The sequence below is a fragment of the Gymnoscopelus microlampas genome (genome assembly GCF_963454915.1).
Source record: "Gymnoscopelus microlampas genome assembly, chromosome: 12".
Classification (NCBI taxonomy): domain Eukaryota; kingdom Metazoa; phylum Chordata; class Actinopteri; order Myctophiformes; family Myctophidae; genus Gymnoscopelus; species Gymnoscopelus microlampas.
Genome location: NC_139949.1, coordinates 35,946,623 through 35,968,690, shown reverse-complemented (window position 1 = coordinate 35,968,690; position 22,068 = coordinate 35,946,623). Strand labels below are relative to the sequence as shown.

At 40.0% G+C, this 22,068-nt stretch overlaps 3 protein-coding genes across 5 annotated transcripts in view; 1 reads left to right on the top strand and 2 right to left on the bottom strand.

The window, feature by feature from the left end:
- The window catches only part of sec24a (SEC24 homolog A, COPII coat complex component), a 30,331-nt gene extending 28,108 nt beyond the window's left edge, over nucleotides 1-2,223 (bottom strand). Inside the window, exon 1 of the mRNA XM_084074876.1 lies at nucleotides 1,769-2,223. Within this exon, the coding sequence (XP_083931002.1) occupies nucleotides 1,769-1,838 (70 nt within the window). The 5' untranslated portion in view covers nucleotides 1,839-2,223. The remainder of the gene's footprint in view (nucleotides 1-1,768) is intronic.
- A 2,682-nt stretch (nucleotides 2,224-4,905) lies between these two features.
- Nucleotides 4,906-15,870, top strand: sar1b (secretion associated, Ras related GTPase 1B). Of its 2 annotated transcripts, none has more exons than XM_084073996.1 (7): nucleotides 4,906-5,060; nucleotides 8,158-8,233; nucleotides 10,872-10,991; nucleotides 11,318-11,383; nucleotides 13,090-13,193; nucleotides 13,819-13,950; nucleotides 14,968-15,870. In XM_084073996.1, exons 2-7 carry the CDS (start codon nucleotides 8,176-8,178, stop codon nucleotides 15,082-15,084), a joined length of 597 nt encoding a protein of 198 aa, XP_083930122.1. In that variant the 5' UTR covers nucleotides 4,906-5,060; nucleotides 8,158-8,175; the 3' UTR covers nucleotides 15,085-15,870. The 2 variants fall into 2 exon arrangements, with proteins under 2 accessions (XP_083930122.1, XP_083930123.1); XM_084073997.1 differs by lacking the exon at nucleotides 4,906-5,060 and adding an exon at nucleotides 5,145-5,288.
- Nucleotides 15,871-18,290: 2,420 nt separating this feature from the next.
- Nucleotides 18,291-20,702, bottom strand: LOC311057078 (uncharacterized protein). Of its 2 annotated transcripts, none has more exons than XM_084073994.1 (2): nucleotides 20,640-20,702; nucleotides 18,291-19,694 (listed from the first exon to the last, which is right to left on the bottom strand). In XM_084073994.1, the coding sequence occupies exons 1-2, from the start codon at nucleotides 20,697-20,699 to the stop codon at nucleotides 19,125-19,127; spliced, it is 630 nt and encodes a 209-aa protein (XP_083930120.1). In that variant the 5' UTR covers nucleotides 20,700-20,702; the 3' UTR covers nucleotides 18,291-19,124. The 2 variants fall into 2 exon arrangements, with proteins under 2 accessions (XP_083930120.1, XP_083930121.1); XM_084073995.1 differs by having other exon boundaries at nucleotides 20,645-20,691.
- Nucleotides 20,703-22,068: the final 1,366 nt, after the last annotated feature.

Sequence of the window (22,068 nt, the reverse complement as noted above, 5' to 3'; positions counted from 1 at the left end):
CATGATGCAACGCGTTGAAAGCTTGTAGATCGGCAAAAAAAATGTTTGAACATTTTACAGAGATTTTGAACCTACAATGACATGCCCAAAATAGAGACGCCTGGTTGAAAAAATGGAAACTGCAGGTGAAGGCAAATTAAGCCTAACTTTCTATTAATTCCAAGAAATTTGTACCAGTCTATACTCAAATCATTATATCAAAATGTAATTTGTGCTAACCAAGGTATGAGTACTGTAGACTAATTGATACTGGTCAAAATATGAGGAAAATTCACCAAAATTATTAAGGGGTATGGGTTAGATTGACACATTTTCACATTACTGGGCTACTTGCCTACTACAGGTTTTAGATTCAGAAGCCAATCCGAGGCAGAATACAGCATCAGACCTGTACTCTACCATTGAGTAACTAATTCTAGATTATCTTCCTATTTTCTTCCATATTGCTTTCAGATAAAGTAGGGTTCAAAGAACACTGTTGGTGCTTCAAGGAGATAACAGATTACAGGTGAATGTGATGAACTATTAGAGATCACTCACAAGTTATCAATAGTTACTTACAGTACAAACTACAGTACTTACAGTGCTTGAAACAAAGACAAGTCAGAACTGTCTCATCTTCACATGATAAGAAAAAGAACCCACGCAGTCAGTGATTAAACTGTTGTTGATCAAAACTTTATCCCGATATGTTTTAAACCTAAAAAACAGCCATACACTACATGTCAGCATTCTGAAACAGAACTAAGAGTCACCGACCAGCGGATCATGAAAAAAAAAAAAAAAACAGTTCTCTGGCAACAAATCTGGATCATCCCCAACATGCCACATGTACAGGGAGAAATGCAGAAAACAAAAACGCACTGGGCTTTAAAGCATACTATTATAGTAGGCTGCAAATCAGTATTGCACAACAATAAAGTCATTTAAGTTAGACTCATGTCATAGCTATGGGATTTCGTCATAGACTAAGAATCTGTCAATGATGAAAAAAAAAAGATTGAGTCACAAATGTCACGGGACCAAAACCAGACGAAAAAGACCCCTAATGTCTTTACTTAGATCAATAAGATCTGCTGTGATCAGAATCACACAGATCAGAATCACACGTACTGTATATGGGTCAACTGATACTACATTTATACACCATTGTGCAGTGTCGCTCGCCGAAAAGAGCAGATCTACAAGCTATGACGGCGTCGCTCTCCGAAAACAGCAGACCTACAAGCTCGTGAGAGCTTGTTGCACGTCTGCGATTTCCGACAGAGTACTAAATTAAGCTTGAGGGTGACATATTAGTGACATTTTGCGACGCCGGGCGTTGTTTGCCTAGATGCCTAAGTAGGCTACTACCTGACCTGTTGGCCTAACCGTGAACCACCACCAGACACTCTAGTCTGTAATTAAAATACAATCAATCAATCAATCACCAAAAGGGAAAGTTGGCGCTAGCCAACGACACTAGCTGCCCGGTTGTCGTGTGGCTAAAGTTGTAGCTTCCCCACACTGACTGACCCACTGTCCTCTCTTTACTCAGCACTAAATGGCTAGAATGACGCTATAAGCTAAGCCGGGGTTTCTAACAGGTTGTTGGTGAGGCTGTGGGTCAGCAGCACCGGTGTCGCTTGTCGAAAAACGAACAGATCTACAGGCTCACTACGCGTTGTGTGAGCCTGTTAGATCTGTTCATTTTCGACAAGCGGCGCCGTAGAATAGGAGTAAGCTAGCTAGCACACATAGCTTCCAGCAGTCCTCCTCCATTGCTCACCGTTCGCATACGGCTGTCCTCCTCCTCCTCCTCCTGCCCCGTTCTGGGAGTTGAAGCCCGGACCTGACATGTCGAAACGACCCGCTGACGGACAGTCACACGTCTGTCTTGGTTTGGTCGGTGTATATAGCCTGAATCCAGCTAATAGCGGCTAAGCTAGCCTGCTTGCTGCAGTCTGTAGTTTAGTTTAGTTAGTTAGTTAGCTAGTTTAGCTAGCTAGCTCGCTAACTGATGGTGATGAAACCAGAACAAACGACGTATCACTGGAGGAACACAAAAAAAGCCGGGTCCTATTTGTTGGGCATCCACAGTGTCGCATACATCACAGTGTCAGGACCACCGTGGCTGACGACGCCATTATTCCTCCGCCCCGGTTGGTTGGGTTCGGGTTCCGTAGGGGTGTTGTTGTGAGTGACGGGTGGAACCAACAGGCCTCCTCGTCAAGATGTGACACACTTCTCCTTCTTCTTCTTCTTCTTCCACAGGAAATTGGGATCAGTGTTGCCAGATTTTGTGAGAGAAATAAGCAACCAGGGAGCCATTTAGGCCATATGAGCACTTTAAATCAACAGCTATTTGAAAAAAATAAGTTCACAAGTTGTGAGCTTGTAGATCTGCTATTTTCAAAAACTCTTGCAATAAAATGTGGATTATTTGGAACGTTTTTGAAACATTCTAACAACACAAATGCTCAAAACATTTTCATGAAAATATTTGAGAACCACAGGTTTAAATAATAATAAAAACAAATAAATAAGCAAGTACACTTTAGAAACAAGCCCCAAAAACCGCAACATCTCTACAGAAAAAGAAGCCCAAAGTAGCTTATAGTCAGCCGACATGGCAACACTGGTTGGGATCTCCCAGGAACAACCGGATAAACGTCAAAACCTCCTCACTCTGTCACGCATTTATTTATTTTATTTGTATGTATATATTTTTTTCTGTATCTGTATTTGAATGCTTCGTCTTTGGTCTCTGCTTTTTTATTTTATTATCATTATTATTTCTTTATAATATATAATATGAAAAATGTGGTACACTCGTAGTCTGACTGTCGCAATTAATAAAGTTTGGAATGGGAGGGAGAACGGGAAAAAACTCACCCTCCTCAAGCATGCGCAGTATGTACACGTGGCACTTCCTCTGCTGTGTTCCCAGGAATGTCAGTGTACTGGAAACAAGTCAGGGATGAATGAAGAAGACAGATTGTGTGCTGTCTGTCTGACCGTTTTCTCAGGGGTTGATTGATTGATTGATTGGTTGATTGATTGAATACTGAAGTACAGTTTACTACAAATCTAATGCTAAAAGGATTGAACCCAAGAAAGCACTATGGCTTGTTTCCATTGGGATCCTGTAATGTATGTGTCCGTGGCAAGACCTGTCCTTGTCCGTGGTAAATTTTAGATTTTTTGTTTTTTACATAACAACATTATAAATAATGTTCTTGATTTTGATCATAAGACCCAATTACCGAATGTCAGTCTCCAGGTTTTCCTCAGAATATGTATTACACTGATTTACTATGATATGGCACATTAGGAGGAGTCCACTAGGACAGTGGTTCTAAAACATTTATTTTCAAGGACCCCCCCCCATAACTCTGAGAGTGAACATTTGAACACTCAGAGTAACAGACCTGTAAAGGTAATTTAAGGCTATAGCTCGCTATGTGTTTCTGGTAATATTATTGTCCACTCATTTGTATGTCCGTAGCAAAAATAGAATTTTGACAAAAATGTCAACCAGAAGCCAGCAGCATGGCGATGACCCCTGGTTTTACTCATTTACTGGTCGTTTGCTTATTGATTCGTCAATAAACTGCTCTTTGCAGGCTTAAAACCAGTCAAGATCAAGATGTTAATAATCTGAGAGCCCCCAATGTTGTAATACATTTAAACTGGCTCTTGCTATGTAAAACAATGTCAGTGAATACAAATCTAAGCATGGAAGGTGCGTAATAAGCTATGGCTTCATGGACCTCAATGGAAACAAGACCGCAAGGACTTTTTTGAACGGACCTTTTAGACAAAGTATTTTAAATGTAACTGTGCTGTTTTACATTTTTGCCTATATCAAACCTTTTTGGTCAAAAAACTTTTATTTATATATATATATATTTTTTGTATTACCTTACCTATGAAATTTTAACTATGTTAGCACAAAGTTGACTGAAATAAACTAAACTAAGTATGGAATGGAACTACAAAGGCATCAACTAAAAGCTCACTTTGTATTTATTGTAAAATGTTGGTTTACAAACAAGAAAGGAAAAAAAAATACATACATTAAAGCTGCACTATGTAATTTCCCTTTTCTACCCCGGATTTTAACCCTGAACCCAGTATGCTGCGCAAGTGCTGATTTTTTATTTTCTTCCTTTAACTAGTAGAGCCTGCCTGCTTGCTCAGGGGATAAATTGAATCTTGACCATCAGGTCAAATTCGTGTCAGATCCTGTGTCTAGGTGAGACACTACCTTTGACACGATCTAAGACAAAATACAACCACCCCAATTGTATAATTTATATTGTATTAACATACTCTACCATACATACAGATTGGACAAAATTACATTTGATTAATTAAAAAAAGTTACATAGTGCCACTTTAAACAAAAACAAAAACATTCATAAACAGTAAGAGTAATATTTACTACAAAAAAAAAATCACAAACATTACAAAGCATTGTTGACACAGCTTCATTGTTGACACAGGCGTCTTTCTTGCTTTCAGGAATAAAATATAAACTAGTGTGTATATGATAATTAATATATTATATTATATATAATATTTATAGCATAATACATAATATGTTATATACAATATGTAAAATATGATAAAAATAATGTATAAATATACATGGTTATTAATTAATATATACATCCATATATATATATATATATATATATATATATATATATATATATATATATATATATATATATAATATATATATATATATATATATATATATATATATAATATATATATATATTATGTTATATATAATATTTTGTATTGTTTTATTTTTTCATGTGATGTGGTGTTTTTTGGTAACCCTGCCCGGAAAGCTGAGTGTGAAACATCAACAGGAAGGGCTGTTGGAGCGACAGCACAGCCATTGCAGTGTCGTGGCTCAGTAACAAAACACCGAGGAGGCACACACAGCAGCAGCAGCGGCAGACCTCAGTTTGCGGACTCTCTTTTTCATCCAGGGACCCCGTTTTTCATGGTTTACACGAACAAAGCTCACCATTTGAATTCACCTATATAGACGTAATCAACGGGTAAGTTTGACAGACACGTCATCACCCCTTGAAAAGAAGAAGTGAGAAGAGGGAAAGGAAAGGAGTGCGTTTGAGACACATCGGCATCTGTGCGCTAGGAAACGCAGCGGCTAACGATGCTAAGCTAACGTGGCTAGCGGCAGGGCTAAAGCAGAAAAAGCTTCAAAAACGTATCCTCCGTCGCTTACCAGAAAGAACAGGTCCGTGCGACGCACCGTTAGCCTGTAGGTATGTTCTTGTTCGGCAAGCGACACCGTCTTATATCACGGAGTAAATCAAAGTTTTAAGGATTCAGCTAGTGTTAGCTTAGCATCGCTGCTGGAGCCTGTTGATGCAACGTCGCCTGTCTCTCTTCTTGCCTTGGACAACATAATGACACGTAGCTGCTAGCTGCTAGCTGCTTCATGCTAACGATGGCTAACTGGTTAGCCAGCCTCACCCTGTCTTCTTTAGATAATGTTGTCATATGTTTTTTAGTTTTTTTTATGGTATTACGTAAATACAACTGCCCCATACTCCCGTTGGATCAAGTCAGCCATTGTGCCCAGATTAGATATTTCTGTTTTTTATATCCTGTGGAATAATCATACTGAGCATTGTGTTGGTAGCTTTAGGTTAAAGACAAACCTAGCTGGATCTAAATGACTAGTCTTAGTTTGACAGCCATGTCAGTCAAACCATAATCAGTGATGAGTAACTATAACGCTAAATTAATGATTATTTGTTAGATAACTACGTTTGCATCGTTCTACTGAGTTGGTGATTTCACACACAAGTTGATTAACCACTGTGTAACTGTTGTTGTTAGTATGCACTATGCATAGTTAAACATGATTGAATTATCCCTGAACTCAAGATGGCAAGACTTATTATCATATCAAGCTGATGGTGGGGGTGCTGAGGCAGCCAGCTGTGATTTAATCTAATAGTGTATCTGTAACGTTATGTTAATGAAAACAAACCGTAGCAAGGTGAATGTTTAGGATCCCACCCTCTGATCTTTGTGAGTTTGACACTGAAAATGCTTATGAAACCGAAATTAATTTGGCTGGCAGAAAGGTTTGGTATAGTTTGATAATTACTGTCGCTATTAAACTTAATCAGTGGTTGACTGTCTTTAATGTATCTGCCTTTTTGGGGCAAGTTCAGTTTATTGCGTAATCAATACGTTTTCACTGTTAAAACACCAAGTTAACCCGTTCAAAACCAGTGAATGATTTGAAACATGGAATTTACACAATGACATTTTATTGAACCTGGTCTCAGGTCTTCATTGTCAGACAATCATATTTGGAAAAACTGGAGAAGATAAGGATAGGATAATTCCTTTTAACAGGTCGTTCATGAAAGTCCTTGCGGTCTTGTTTCCAATGAGAACCTGTGAGCAATTAGGGGTTAAGAGTCTTGCTCAGGGACAAATTTAATTTCATCGACACATATGCTGGCCTGGCCTGGAATCGAACCTGGGGCAACCAGGGCCTCTGGCTTCCTAGGCGGGCTCACTAACCACTCAGCTATGGCCGCTCCCTAAATCTTCTCCCTAATCTTCTCCAAAAAAGTGCATGTTATGAGGTTAGACATTGTGTGTGTGTGTGTGTGTGTGGTTATTGTAGTAGGCTATGAATGTTGTAGTTTTGTTTTGTTTTTGTCAACTCTCTTCGGCATCCACAGCTAACACATGTGTGGGAACCCCGGCCTCTGGTGCTGGCCCACAGCATAGCGGCACTCAGTCAGCTGTAGTGGGCAGACAGCGTGGAAGGCAACAAGTTGAACCAGAGCGTAGCCGCTGCTGACGTGTAGTTCTTGACCTTTGGCTGCCGTATACTTTAGCCCTGGAACTGTTTGCACGTTATGCAACCAAGCACACAGGTCGTCCCTAGCCTGAAATGTTACGATGCCACCCTAGCTGTCACAGAAGAAGTAGATGGTGAAGAAGGTGAAAGTGAGAGGGTTAGTGTGTATCTGTCTAGTATGTCAAAATGACAACTGACCTGATTCAGGATGTTGTTTCTGCTTCGGTAGCCTTTTTTCGTGGTCTCTGACTTTAATTTCCTATTTAGTAAGAGAGAGGGCAGTACTTCTGCCTGAGACATTTGATCACATGCGGATCATACAGTGGAAGAAGCATGATATATGACATGAAAACCAAAACAGTGAATTGCAGTGTTGCATCTGGACAGACACTAGTCTCTTATTGAATTTGTATGTTTGAAATGGGCTGTAAGTCAGTTATCATTTTTGTTACAAGTGAAGTGCAACTGGTTGGGTCCATTTACTACAAGACAAGAAGGTGTGACTCGGAAAACATTCTGCATTTTCAATGCCCTGGCTATATTTTGCAGACAGACAGACCACCACGTCTGCACATACACACACACTTCAGGTATTAGGAAATGGTCACAGTTTGTGAACAGTGCACATTGGTCTGAACGGCCTGTTCTACAGTCCGAAGAATCCCTACTGGAACAAGATTATCATGTGCCATAGAAAGACAGTCACTAACTGTCAGTTCTCTTATCACCTGTTGCTACAGTCTTCCAGATAGGCTGAGCAGATCTCTTCTCCACCAAACTGGTGACAAAGCATATTTATGAGGTCCATGATGACCAGCACTGATTTGGGCTGTGATTGGTGTCCCTATGTGATCTGCATTTTGATGACAAAATGAAACTTGTCGTTTTGTTTTCTAGTCTCTGTGGGACTTTGTAGATAAATTCAGCTGGCTAGTAACCCGACTGCCACCGAACAATTTGTGCCTTTTTGAAGCAGAGAGAATTATTATGCTGTGACTGGGTTTACTGTCAGAAGAACAGGTTAGACTGAGCATAAGACAAGATAACACAAGTTTACAGTACATTTCTAGGCAAATGAACAAGTTGTTTTCAGTCTTTTCCTCTCATCAGGTAGTTGGTCTTATTTTAAGTTAACCCATTTACTTACCGTAGGTAGTGAGCCCAGTGCTGCATATAAAACCACATCACTTCGAAAGTGTGATAGCCTCATTATTATAATATTATTGTCATTATTTTTGTATATTTGTACAGTACAGTATGCATCTTTTCTGCCTTACCTATTTTTCTCCCTGTTTGTTTTTCAGGATTCAACAGCTCCGGATATGTCCTTCATATTTGATTGGATTTATAGTGGTTTCAGTAGCGTTCTGCAGTTTTTAGGTGAGTGTTTATTAAAGAATCATCCCAATGCTCTGACAAAATTGTATTTCTATCCAAATGCCAAGAGTCCCTATATTTAGCCAAAGTGGTGTTACTTTATTATGCAACAACAGAGCCACAGTGGTAATTCTAGAGGTCTTGTTGTCTGCCTGATTACAACTTTTCATAATCACACAAGAGCTACTTTAAATGGGTAGAACCACTGGTCTCCCAGGTGGATAAGGATAAGGATAATTCCTTTTAACAGGTCGTTCATGAAAGTCCTTGCGGTCTTGTTTCCAATGAGAACCTGTGAGCAATTAGGGGTTAAGAGTCTTGCTCAGGGACAAATTTCATTTCATCGACACATATGCTGGCCTGACCTGGAATCGAACCTGGGGCAACCAGGGCCTCTGGCTACCTAGGCAGGCTCACTAACCACTCAGCTATGGCCACCCCTTAGGTGTTCACCGAAAAGGTGAGCCAGTGGTATGTCATATCATGCACAATAGTAGGCCTTGTTCCTTGGGACCCATGACGGTCCCTTTGTGGTAGTAAGTAGAGTTTGTGCAGGTGTTCGCTTACCATACGTCTGACTGATCTGAAACACACACTGACAGACAGACGGACTGATATCACCTCCTTAACGGTTGATTACCACTGCCACATTTCATGGAGGAAAATAGAAAAGCTGCCATTTTAGTAGAGGTGCAACAGTAAATCGGACTAATTTCTTTAATTGGTTACAAACATTAATCAAAATACAGGAAATAATTGATCTACAAGCTCACAACACGTCTCGATGCGAGCTTGTAGATCGGCTATCTTATGTATTTTTGCGCAACACCATTGTACAACAAAGTATTAAAAGTATTGTGGTTAGTCGATTTAATGTCGCGACGCGTTGTGAGCTTGTAGATCGGCTCTAACAAACACACTGCTCTAACAAACACAATTAGCCATGTTCGCGGGCCGTATGCCGGCTGAGGAGGGGGTCCTGTACAGGTTGGTTGATGAACCTGTTCAACAGGGAGCAGAACTGGGAGGGATAGCGTGTTCCTCTGCACACGTTATGCCCTCCCATTGAAACTTTTTTACGTGAAAAGAAGCAGCTGGCCCTTGCCAGATGTGGTTCTCTACCCCTTCCCCAGACTAAAGAGTCAGGGCTGGCAGTGATAAAGAACTATATTACATACAGGGGGCACTGACTATATCATTGTAAACTAGCCAGCATAGCTATAAATCGTTCTTTGGAGATCATTGACATAGTAAAGACTACCATGGGTTGAGGTTTGGGTTACCCACAGAAAAAGTGTGAGCAGTAAGTGCATGGCACTATGGATGAGACTGCCCACCAAATAACACACATGATGTACCCTATTTAAAAAAAAAAAGCCTCTGACAAACATGGCAGCAAATCACGATTTCCACAGCACCCTGGCTTGTTACATTTGTCTGTGACAGACTAAAGCCCAGCTCACGCTACAGGATATTGGGTCAGGAGCGGTTGGAGCCTGATAACATCATTACTGTCCGAGTGGGATGGCAGAAGTGGCGAGCGATAGAGACTACAAGGAGACAGACCTGAAGTGTATGAGAGGACCGTTGACATGATGACCAGTCAAAACAATCTGTGGTGTGTTGGACAGCTGACGCTTATCAGTGTGTTTTTTGGCAAGAACATGCCAGATACATCGCAACAATTTAACCGGCTCCGTTATTTACAATCTGCTTACACAATTTGATCACGTCAGATAAGATCACATGAGCTTGTCGATCGGCTATTTTCAGCAAAAGCTTTCCCCACAATAACAGAAAACAGAAAAGACACTAGTATAGAGCCCTGAGAGACTCCACTCATCCATATTAAGTGGTTAAACTTTGAAAGCTCTTGTAGTGTGAGCTGGGTGGAGCAAAATTGTGCGGTGTTGTGGTGGTGTCAAGCAGCTCCACTCCCTCACCCCTAGAGTCCACTGCTCTACTTTGAGTGTCAGGGCATGTGGAGGCGCTGCAGAGCAGTCGATCCTGCTCACCCTGTCAGACGGGTAGCTCTGTCACTGTGCTCCGATGAGCAACCATGACGTACTTAGTATCTATGAAGTATGAAGCGTCTCAACAGCCACAGCTGGAACGTTATGCTGACTGATAGGAAACACCCCCATACAAAGCTCTTTCATAACCCTGTCCTACAGAAACACACATAGGAGATCTTATTGGATTCTGAATATACAGTATGTTGTGTGTTTGTTGTGTTTTACGTCACCAGAGGTGTGGCATCACAGCATGAGAATGACCACTTGGTCGTGAACGGATATACAGTATAACAGATCAGTGCACTTTAATTTGGATTCCAATATAGTGTAGCCTTCAGATGTTTAATGTACTATATTATTATGAAGTATCCAAAGTGAGACATTTTTGCACTGAAACCTGCAGCAGAAACATGTTGGACAAATTTTGAAGAGACGGGGAGCTAAGTTTCAAAAAGATATGGAGGCAATACAAAAACAAACAAAAAGCAATACCTACGACTGCCATTACTTAAATTTTTATGAGGCTTCCATAGTCTAATTCCGTTTACACAGGCAAAGTTGGGTTGTTGTCTCCAGGTTGATATTTTGCTATATTTCTGACATGTTACTTGGATGTTCTTTTTCAGGACTGTACAAGAAATCGGGCAAGTTAGTATTTCTTGGACTGGACAATGCTGGCAAGACGACGCTACTGCACATGCTCAAAGATGACAGATTGGGACAACATGTGCCAACTTTACATCCCAGTGAGTTGGCTCTTAATTTATGCCTGTGCCACACCATGCTCACACTCAATAGCACTGTTGAAAGCCATCCATGCCAGCACGACACTTCGGATTTGTGCCATTTAGTCATAGATACTTTTTTTCTCCAATGGTTTAATGATCACCAACAAGTGACTTTAGTTGAGATGAAAAGACCTTTCCTTGGATTCAGTTCACTCATGCTTTCCCTCAGACTTGATACCAGATAAGAGACAAGATTGCACATGACCAAATTCTTCGCTGATATGATCCACCCCTGTACTGTTGAATATTTGTGTTTGATGTAACCATACTTCTTTTGCTACCAGCCTCGGAAGAGCTGACGATCGCTGGCATGACCTTCACTACATTTGACCTTGGAGGCCATGCACAAGGTGCGTGACCGTCTGTGTGTGCCTATGTGATTTATATACATTTAGTTGGCAAATGGTGTTTTAACCACCTAAGCCATGGGTTTTCAACTGATTATGAACCAGGGACCACCACCCTGACTGAGAATCAACCTGGGGACCACTGTTGTGTTGGGAGGGGGATATGGGCGTGGTGTGGGGGGAAAAGCTTGAAATTAAATAATGACTGTTAAGGCCTTTATTTAATTTGTTAATTCGAGTTGAATTAAATTAAAGCCCTTAACAGTCATTATTTAACTGAGATTATGCTAGTGGTCCAGAGCTCGGAAAAGATTGAGAACCACTGATCCATTCCTTTCCCATGTTTTCCCCTATTCTGTTCTCTTAACCTTCCATATTAAACTCATGTTAACTGATTCATTGCAACATATATGAGCAAGCACGTGCAATTGATATGGGCACATTTCCTACTAATGATGACCAGGTAAACCGGTAGGCCTACAGTTTCCCTTGAAATTCTAACTCCCATTTCTGTGGAAGTTCTTGAAATCCGACTTCCAAGTAACTGACAACATTTATGCGTCATCATACATCATACTGTTTCTCAACTACTAGTGGTCGATAAAATAAAATATAATACAAATCTTCACTTTCCTACATTACTAAATGCATGGTCAGGTACCACATGCAATACCTTCATGGACCACCAGTTGAAAATCCATGACCTAAGCCATATTTTATACTTACTTGTGGAGTGGTGTCACAAATCACAAGCTCGCATCGCAACACATTGTAGATCTGCTATTTTTGCTATTTCTGAAAATGTTTGAAAACTTTCAATGCCATGCCCAAAATAGGGACACCAGGTTGAAAGTGGTTTTAAAAAATGTGCTTTTGGCTCTGAAAGCTGCTGATCTCATCCACTGATTAAGAATTTGTACGCTTGAATTGAATTGGATGAAAGAATGGGGATGTGTTGACACTTGTATCTATGCATTTGCATACTTATCGCACAGATGGTCGATAAGCTTCAGGGCCATTTCTTGCTGAAATAATATAACATTTATCATTTCAGGTTCATAACCTGAACTAATAAAGTAAACTACAATTCCAGGTTACTTATTTTTGTTTGGTATTTTTGCAGTAATGTGCTTGAATTCTGAACATCTCATATAGTCATATCTGTAGAGAGTTTTTGCTTTTAAAAGTGGTGTTGATGGTATTACTGAAGTGCTGTCTCCATAGTATGTTATGACAGTACATACATATTAGAGCTCGACTGATGCCAGATGTTTGAGTCATATGCCACTCCCAATTTTGGAGTGATCTAACCCACTGATTACTAATGTTTTGACCCAAATTTTCAGATCAATTTAAAAAAAGATTTCATTAAAGACCTGAAACTCGACATGCGCATTGGTCAAATTGTTTGCGTTCTCAATGAAATTAATTTGATTCATTAAAAATGTATAGAAAATATATATATATATATATTTTCCACATGAAGACGGAATGCCATAGTCCCCCCCCCCCCCCCATGATTGTCTGCAATGTACCAAGTTTCTATTGTTGAAGATTTAACTTGTAACCAAAAAAATGTATTGGTCGGGCTCTAATACATATGCATAGTATAGAGGCACCTGTGCCCTTTTTAGGGGAGTATGAGAATGTTTGTGACACCACCATACACCTGCTCTGTTGTTGAATTTTGATTTTGTGTGTTCACCCAGCCCGCAGAGTGTGGAAAAACTACCTCCCTGCCATCAATGGCATTGTCTTCCTTGTGGATTGTGCAGACCACCCCAGATTGGCTGAGTCCAAAACAGAACTCGATGTAAGCATCCGACCAGAGTTTAATAAGAACACTGTCACCCACCTGTAATGACATCTGAGTCAGAAACGGTGCTAAACATAAACACTTGAAGTTTTATGATAATAGTTCTTTATTTAAGGATAGGTTTGGGTAATAATGCATTTATGACACTTCCTGCCAAGGTTGTTAGTTTTATTTCATTTATTAGGTTTTAAAGTGGGTTTGGTAATTTAGTTTAGTTTTCATTTTGTGAAAGGCTTAGTTTTTATTAGTTTTAGTTTGTCATTGTAATATGGGTTAATGGTCAGGGTAAAATTCTAAAAGGTCAGAATTTTCTTTTGTCAAATACAAAAACTTACCATTTAAGGTATTTAGAGCAACCACAAAAAGGAAGATAATGTAGCTTTCACAGCTAGCCAAAATACTAGACTTTTGTATGAAATAAATTGACAAAGAACAGCTGCATTTTCTCCATGATCTGTTTTATTTATTTTAGCTAACACAATGTTTTTTTTGTATTTTTATTTCAGTTAATATTCACATCTAGTTTTCATTATTTCGTTTTAGTTATCTATAATACCGTTTCTTCCAGCCAGGATGGTTATTAGGCCAGGCAATAACAATTTGTTTAACCTCCCTCTACCAGGCACTAATGACGGATGAGACCATTGGAAACGTGCCTATACTGATCCTGGGCAACAAGATCGACAGACCAGAAGCCATCAGTGAGGAGAGGCTGAGAGAGATCTTTGGATTGTACGGACAGACGACAGGCAAGGTAAGGAGATGACAACACAGCGCAGCTCCCGAAAAAGCACATTAGGCGTTAGACTAGACAATCCACAGTGTTGCAACCGGCTTTGACATGCATCTACACACACACAATTGGCCCGTGTTCGATGGAGGGAAGCCGGGCGGGGAGAGTGATAATTGTCACTGCACGTACTCCTATGGGCGGAGGGGCTGCACCTGTCAGCAGGGAATGTTGGGTGGGAGGAGTAGTGGGAGAAGGCTCTACGTCCTCCCGGTGGGGGCTCCTCACTGGCAGGTGAGCCAGTAGCATAGAACCGCAGTGACGACACAGAAATGTACGTGGGGAGGAATCAATTGGCATAACAACTAAATTGGGGAGAAAAAGGGGCTACGCTAAATTTGAAAAGAAATCGGAAAAGTAACCGATTAATTAATCGATAGTTGTACACCTTAAAGGAGTAGTTCACCCACAAAAATTCGTATTTTCTATCGATTACACACCTCATTTTTAGTTTTTTAAGCCAATAATTTGATGACTCGGTCATTGGTCAATAAGAGACTCCAAAGCAGACTCTTTGACTCCGCCGGTCATCAAATTATTGGCCTAGGAATGCGACAAAAAACAAAAAACTCCATGAATTCAAGGCTTCATGCGGTGTGTAATTGATAGAATTTTTTTTTGTGAACTACTCCTTTAAACACAAGTGATTTCAGGTCATTGCCACAACTCAAAGAGCCTGGGAGCAGTGCATTAAAGTGTGAGAAAAGCATGAAACAAAGCATGTTCCAGGGGGTCCCCAGCAAAATGATCGATAGTTGGGAACCAAATGGACCCTTACAGCTTCGCAACCCTGACAGTACAAATGTTACCAAATTCACCCTTACGTGTCCATTCGGTTCCATTTGTACTCTGTCAGAGTTAAGGGGGTTCCGTGGCCTAATGTATACCAAACAGGTGGTCCTTAAAATTTAAATGTTTGAGAACCACAGATCTGAAGATATGTTTTTTTCCTTCCCTCATCATCATCATCATCATCATCAGGGCAACATTCCCATGAAGGAGCTGAACACGAGACCACTGGAGGTGTTCATGTGCAGCGTGTTGAAGAGGCAAGGCTATGGAGAGGGCTTCCGCTGGCTCTCCCAGTACATCGACTAAAAACCACCCGCCCAGCACCACCACCACCGCCACCACCATCAGGGGGCGCTAAAACCGACCATCCAGACGCCCGCTGCCGCCACCAGTACCACCATACTCAGCCCCATGTTTGGTTTAGAAAAAGTCTGCCTCCACCATCAGAGCAAACGATATAACGTTGAACCCAATAGACTTTTATTGGTCGAACATTTGGTCAGACACACAAACAAATGTACCAATACATACATACATACATATACATATATAAACGTACACACACACTTTCATTCCTCTGTCATTCTTTTCCTAAGAGAATAACATAGCCTTGATTTCTCCAGCAGAGTGCAGTGTGCAACATCACAGCGGTGATTTCTTTTCTATATCGTTTTCCATTCTGTTTTTGTTTTTTTTCTCTCTGCCTTCTCCTTGCCATTTCTCCTCACCATTTTGCCATCTGTTGAGTGTGATGAACGCATTCTAACTGTACACGATACTATTGATATAGCTCCACCCCACCAACACCACTTCGTTGACATGTTTTGGGCCAGCAAGAGAGCCATAATAGTCATAATTATGTCGCAATAGTTTTTTTTTCTTTTTAACCAGAAAGAAATGTGGACATAGTATTTAATCAAGGCATTTTCTTTTTGTCTTACTCCCTTATATTCTACTTTTCTTTTCTTTTTTACATGGTTTGAATAAACATAGAACATGTGCGGCCACCTATATACAGCTCCCATCTATTAAGACATCCTGTGGGGCTGTTTGGACCATTTATTAAAAGGGGGTTGTGGATTAATTAATTAATGCGTTGGAAATGGATCCATTTTGTTTTGTTCTTTTTGTCACATCAATCTGAACTTAGGGTAATCTGATTTCTTTTGGGTGGGCGGGGGCGGGAGTTTTCTATTTGTGGGCAGGCATTGTAGAATTGGAATTGGTCTAAGAAGTCTTCTTTGATCTGTTTTCCTTTTTTAATTACGCAGTAAAGTGGTGTGAGGAAAAGACCATCTCCAAAACAAAACTGAAGATTTGTAATGCAAAATTATATTGGCTATAACTTTCTCGGCTCTTGTTGGAGTTTGAAATTGTTTGGATAGCACAAAACGAGGAATTCAAGAAATCGGAGAGGAATGGTGAAGATATTTAACTGAATGAAATTATGTAAAACTAGCTTGATAACATGCAGTAAGAGACCACGGTGAGGAAATGAAAACAAGTGGGTTGGCACGTTTTGATCTGGTAGCTGTCAATGTTAGAAGTCCATCTTACAGATGTGTTCCCTAAAAGCAAACCTTTTAACAGGGTGAGTCTAGTGACCAAGTGTAGATAACGGAGGACATAGTCCCTTAACGGGAACAGAGTCGGACCATTAGTCCCAATACATGTCTGTCCAATACGCTGTCTTTGTGATAGAAAGTCACATCAAACCACGCACCATTTTGTTTCCTTGCTCACCAGCACAGCACTAGTCTTGCGTAGTCGGACGATTAGAGTTCTCCACCTGCTGATAAGTCTGGTGACATCTCTAAATTCAACGTATGGGCTAAAACTGGGTGGAAACAGAATTAGGACATTTTAGAAATAACAGCACTGCAGAACCAATGGAAAGACTTTACGTCGGTCCTTCATTATTGGGATGGTGTCGGGACTGGTTTTCAAAGCAGTGGGTGTAGATTTGTACTGTTCTAGCCCATATATTGAATTTAGATGTCACCACAAGTATCTGTAGGCAATGGCGTAGATCTGATTGCCTGGCTACAATGAAAGTAGCACAGCTCTTACCTCAAAGGATGAAACTTTAGTTTTTCAGAATTATTAGGGTCTATTGTTCATTTTGGATTACACTCCGTCCACTAAGCGGCACAAAAGAAAAAGGCCCTACCAGTTGTCCCTTTGCTCTTGTTCGACCATATAGACACTGGCAGGAGGTGGTGACACACATGTGAATCAGTTTTTAAAAGATGACATTTTATTGAGCCAAGTGCTGCTTGATGGGTTGGAAATATGCCAAACTGCAGGGGCCCCAATGTTTCACTGAGTCCAAAGCTGCCTGTGAGCAAGGCACAAAACGGTTTTATGTGACCTTCTCTCCCACACACACAACGGCATGTATCGGGGCTGCGCTAGTTCCAAGAAACCTATAAGAAAAAGGGACCATATATATATATATGTGAAATGTACATGAACACCGTACATGGATTTTTTTATAAGCGGTTCCCCTTTGATCTATGTGCATTACTGAAAAAACTATTATGCATGCCTTGTTCTTTTTGACTTTTAATGACCATTACCCGAGAGTACATTGAGGGATTCAAATGCCAAAACTTACATTGTTACGGAATTGGAAAGCTGACGCTGTCTGTTTTTTTTTTTTTAAGAAAAGAAAAAATCAACAATGGAATGGCGTGTAATACACTTTTTCTGTTTCTGTCCCATAGTGTCTCTTAAAGCCTTATTTATACTTCATTGTACGATGGTGTCTTGCGCCGAAAATAGATAATAGAAGCTGTATACAAGCTGTAAGCTTGTATATCGGCAATTTTCGGCACGGGACACCGTCATACGGCAGAACATAAATTAGGCATTATTCCCTCATGACTCTACAATGAGCTGTTCCGACAAGCGAGGGCCTTGCTGTTGTTCGCATCATAAAAATTGTAATAAATGTTTGCAATGAATAACAGGCTTAACACAAGTCCCTGATGAAGACTTATTTTTGTTCATTTGTTAGATATTTCTGTGTACTCTTTACATGCGGAATAGCATGGGACACGATCACAAAAGCAATGCCTCCTGTTAACAGTGGTTTGTAATAAGCCTACAGATGAACGCACGCAAGAGCAAATATTTAACCACTTAGCCCTATGCTGTATACTTGTATCGCTAAGTAACAAAAGTAGCAGCTTGTAGATTTGCTATTTCTGCTATTTTAGAAAATGTTTGACAATTTTTGACTATTCTCACCTGTAATGATGTGGCGTGCCCAAAATGGGGAACCCAGAGTTAAAGTGGTTAAAGACAGTAACAGATCATTTTAAATGCTGGAATAATGTGAAAATAAACTTAATAATTTGGCATTCTCATAAACAATAAATATGTTACTCTAAGGTTTTGTGATGTAAGGAGTGGAAGAAGTACATGGTAAACTCAGCCACAGTCCTTAACGTAAACAAAAACAAGGATACTGAATGTATATCAATATATATTTGATTTCACAGTTAACAGTAGAGACTTCCAGAGCACTGTAAATATAGCTGGGTTTGACTATGAGACATTTACAATGTACATTTATATGCCATTATGCCAAATACATTCAATACACTGTACAACAAGCAACATTCTCCACTCATGACATCATGATCCTTCATACACAGACAGCAGCTGCTTCAGTAGTTATAGAAAACATTTCACATTTTAAGCAAGTGATATTATTGAGCTTCATATCAGTTCAATGTGAACCTGGTCATAGAAGAAGGCACTGTGCAATCTAGACCTCTAGAGGGCAGCCTTGACATGGAGAAGAGTGATTATTAAAAAAAAAAAAAATTGTAGTGGAGTATAAAAGTGCAATATTTGCCCCTGATATTTGTAGTGGAGTAGAAGTTTAAAGTATTACAAAATGGAAATACTCAAGTAAAGTAAAAGCACCTCAAAATTGTACTCAAGTACAGGACTTGAGTAAATGTACAGTTACTTTCCACCACAGTGGTATGACTCATAGTAAACAAAGATAACAGATTTGATAAGCAGAGCATATCTTTCTTTTGTGCCGCATTCTTTACCCCATGTCTGAGTCAGAGTGACGTGGCCGTGCAGGTCGCCCACTGGCCAAGCCCCCGGCCCTCCCATTAGCCATTTTAATATAAAATAAATTTGGGGTAGTTGTATTTGGTCCTAGATCCTGTGTCTAGGTTGGACATGACCTTTGACACAATCCGAGTAGCCTAATACTTGACCAGGAGTATCTATACTTTGACTCAAGTGGTATGAGTTGAGTACTTTGTCCTCCACTGGTCACTGCATATAAAATGTTAGTTGTCCTTACATACAGTATTCGATCATTCAATGGAGTCTGTGTCTTTCCCTCCAACTTTACAACAGTCTCCGGTGACAATATCTGCCACGCACACTCCCACAGCAACCAGAGGCGAGAAAAGAACCAGGAGCACAGCCACGATCAGGTGTCCACATGACCCACACCGCCTCTTCTTGCCCTGGGCCGTTTCTGTGCCTTCTCCCATAGCTCTTCCTGCAACCCTGTCGTCCAGCACAGCGCTCACTGTGGGCACTGGAGGTCCAGGTTTGGGCTGAGCGGCATGGGGTTCGGGAGGAAGTGGTCTTGGGTGGTGACTGCTACTCTGGGTCTGGGATGAGGTTCTCGACCCCTGCGAGTTCCTGTTGCTTGTCTGATGGAGAAGTATCTGTTGATCTGATGCGGCTGTCTCTCCCGTACCCAGAAACGGAGCTCCCTGACTTGGGTTTGGTGCGAGGACTTCTCCAGGGCAGACAAGGTGGGTGTGGGCTAGGCCTGCTGCTGGCCCCAGTATCAGTGGAGCTTGGCTGGGCATCATGCAGAACAACGTGACAGCCAAATCTCTGCTTGTTGTTGTTAGGAAGTTGATTCTGATCTGAAGAGAAGATGGAGGCCCAATCAAGTTTATGTACAGTGCTTCACTATGAAGTACTTTTCGGAATCACAAAAGCCAAAATCGTATTCACATCTATACATCCTCGCACTGTAATGCATGTTTAAGAGCTTATATTGCTTAATGTGTACAGTACAATGTATACGTTTTCCTATATCAGTTTTCAAATAACACAACTAAGAAAGGTCTTGGTTAAATACATTTCAGATAGAAATAGCTGATATCAAACACACATTTAAAGTAGAACATAGAACATTACAATTATTAAGTGGATACAAGAATACTATTAAAAATAAATCTACTATGGCTGGGCAAGGACAATATCAAATCTAACAATATTTTTCACTAAATGCCTTGATATAGATATTGTGACAATTATATCGTATTGTGACAATACCAATTCTTAATTGTTCTACAAGCTCACAATGCGTCATGTTATTTGAAAATATTAAATAAGGCTTAAAGCTGTATGTAGCTGATGTAACTTTCCTTTTCTACCCCGGATTTGAACCCGGTTTCCTAAGCAAGTGCTGATTTTCTTTTGACCATTGAGCTAATAGAGCCTGCATGCTTGCTCGGGGGATAAATTGAATATTGACCTTCAGGTCAAAATTGTGTCAGATCCTGTGTCTAGGTGAGACATGACCTTTGACACAATCTAAATGTCTCAATAGAAGAGCAGGGAGACAAAATACAACCACCCGAAATGTATAAGTTATATTGTATTAACATACAGATTGGACAAAATGTAATTCTATTCATAAAAAAGTTGCATAGTGCCGCTTTAACTGAAACAAACTAAAACTCGTCTCATATCACGATAGCTATAAAGTATATATATTGCCCAGCCTTTATGATATAATATAACTTGTGGTAGTAATAATACACAACCTACATAAAGCATATCAATATTGCTCTCCCACTTACCTCACCTTCTGTCTCAGGTCTCAGGTCTCCTGTGGGTCCCGCAGCGCTAGATTTGTTCATGTGAATCTGCTTCTTTACAGGGACATGAGGACAAGCAGGGGAGGTGACAATCCATTACCGGTGACATTCAAACAGCATGCAAGACACACCTTACCCGACACACATGCATAAGGAGAAGATATGACGGGCTATGCTTGTGAATACACAACAAAACATCCACATATCCATTTTAGATCTAAGTACATAACTACCTGATCCTCTTTTTGTGCTCAACATTAAAAGAAAACTGATAACTTGACGTGGCGGTATCTCTCTGATAAAAGAGTTTCACATGCAGATGCCAAGCATTCTCAGACACAAAGCACAATGATATGTGATGCGTGGAGAGATACGGAGAGCGAACATTTATTAATAGCCATTGTTTTTTTTTAACACACACTCCTTATTTAGAAACAAATCCTTTATCCTTCCCTATCGTTCACACATCAACATGTGGGATGAAATTATTTTTTTGTTGCCCCTGCCCACAGAGAACTTCACTGTGCACGCCAACTCGTATTTTCCCTCCTGCCAGTCCAGGGTTTTAAACCAACAACATGTGCACAACCTTTAAGTCTGGTTTGATTGATGTGTCCAATAAGACATTCATATATTTATTCATATTTCAAGCCGTGGTATGAGTTTGGGTAATGTGAGATCTGATGTTGAATACATGCATGAGAGGGTCGCAGGAGCTTAACCATGACATGAATTATATAAAGCCTGACCGATATATGGGTCTGGCCAATATATTTGGTTATTATTTGACTTTTTGACAACATCGGTATCGGCAATTAATAATAATAATACATTTTATTTGTAATGCACTTTATATTTGAAACAAATCTCAAAGTGCTACATGTAAAAAAAAAAAAAAAAGAAAACAAGAAAACAATAATAAAACAGTGAAATGAATAGAATTCAGATCAAAGTCAGCTAAACACAGAAGAAGTTTAAAAACCATCGGCTTCATCGGCTGCAACAATGTGTCCTGATTTGTTACCACTTTGAACCTCACATCCCTATTTTGAGCATGTCATCTGCTATTTTTGAACATTTTCAAAAATGTTCAAAAATAGCAGATCACAACACATGTTGCGAGCCGTTGTGAGCTTGAAGAGAAGCTATTTCTTTGCAAATTTCTGTATGGAGCTTAAGTGGTTAAATAAAAAGTTCTTTGTTTATTTTGATTTATTTTTGATGAATAGCCTGCAAGTTAAATGTTCTCAAATAGGAAATGTAACAAAATCCATTTCAAATGAAAAAATAATGCACTTTTTGACAAAATATCGGTCAAAACATTGGTAATTGGTGGGCAAGGACTCTCCAAAATTGGAACCGGCTTCGGATCCAGAAATCTGTTATCAATTATTGTATATACATCACGGTA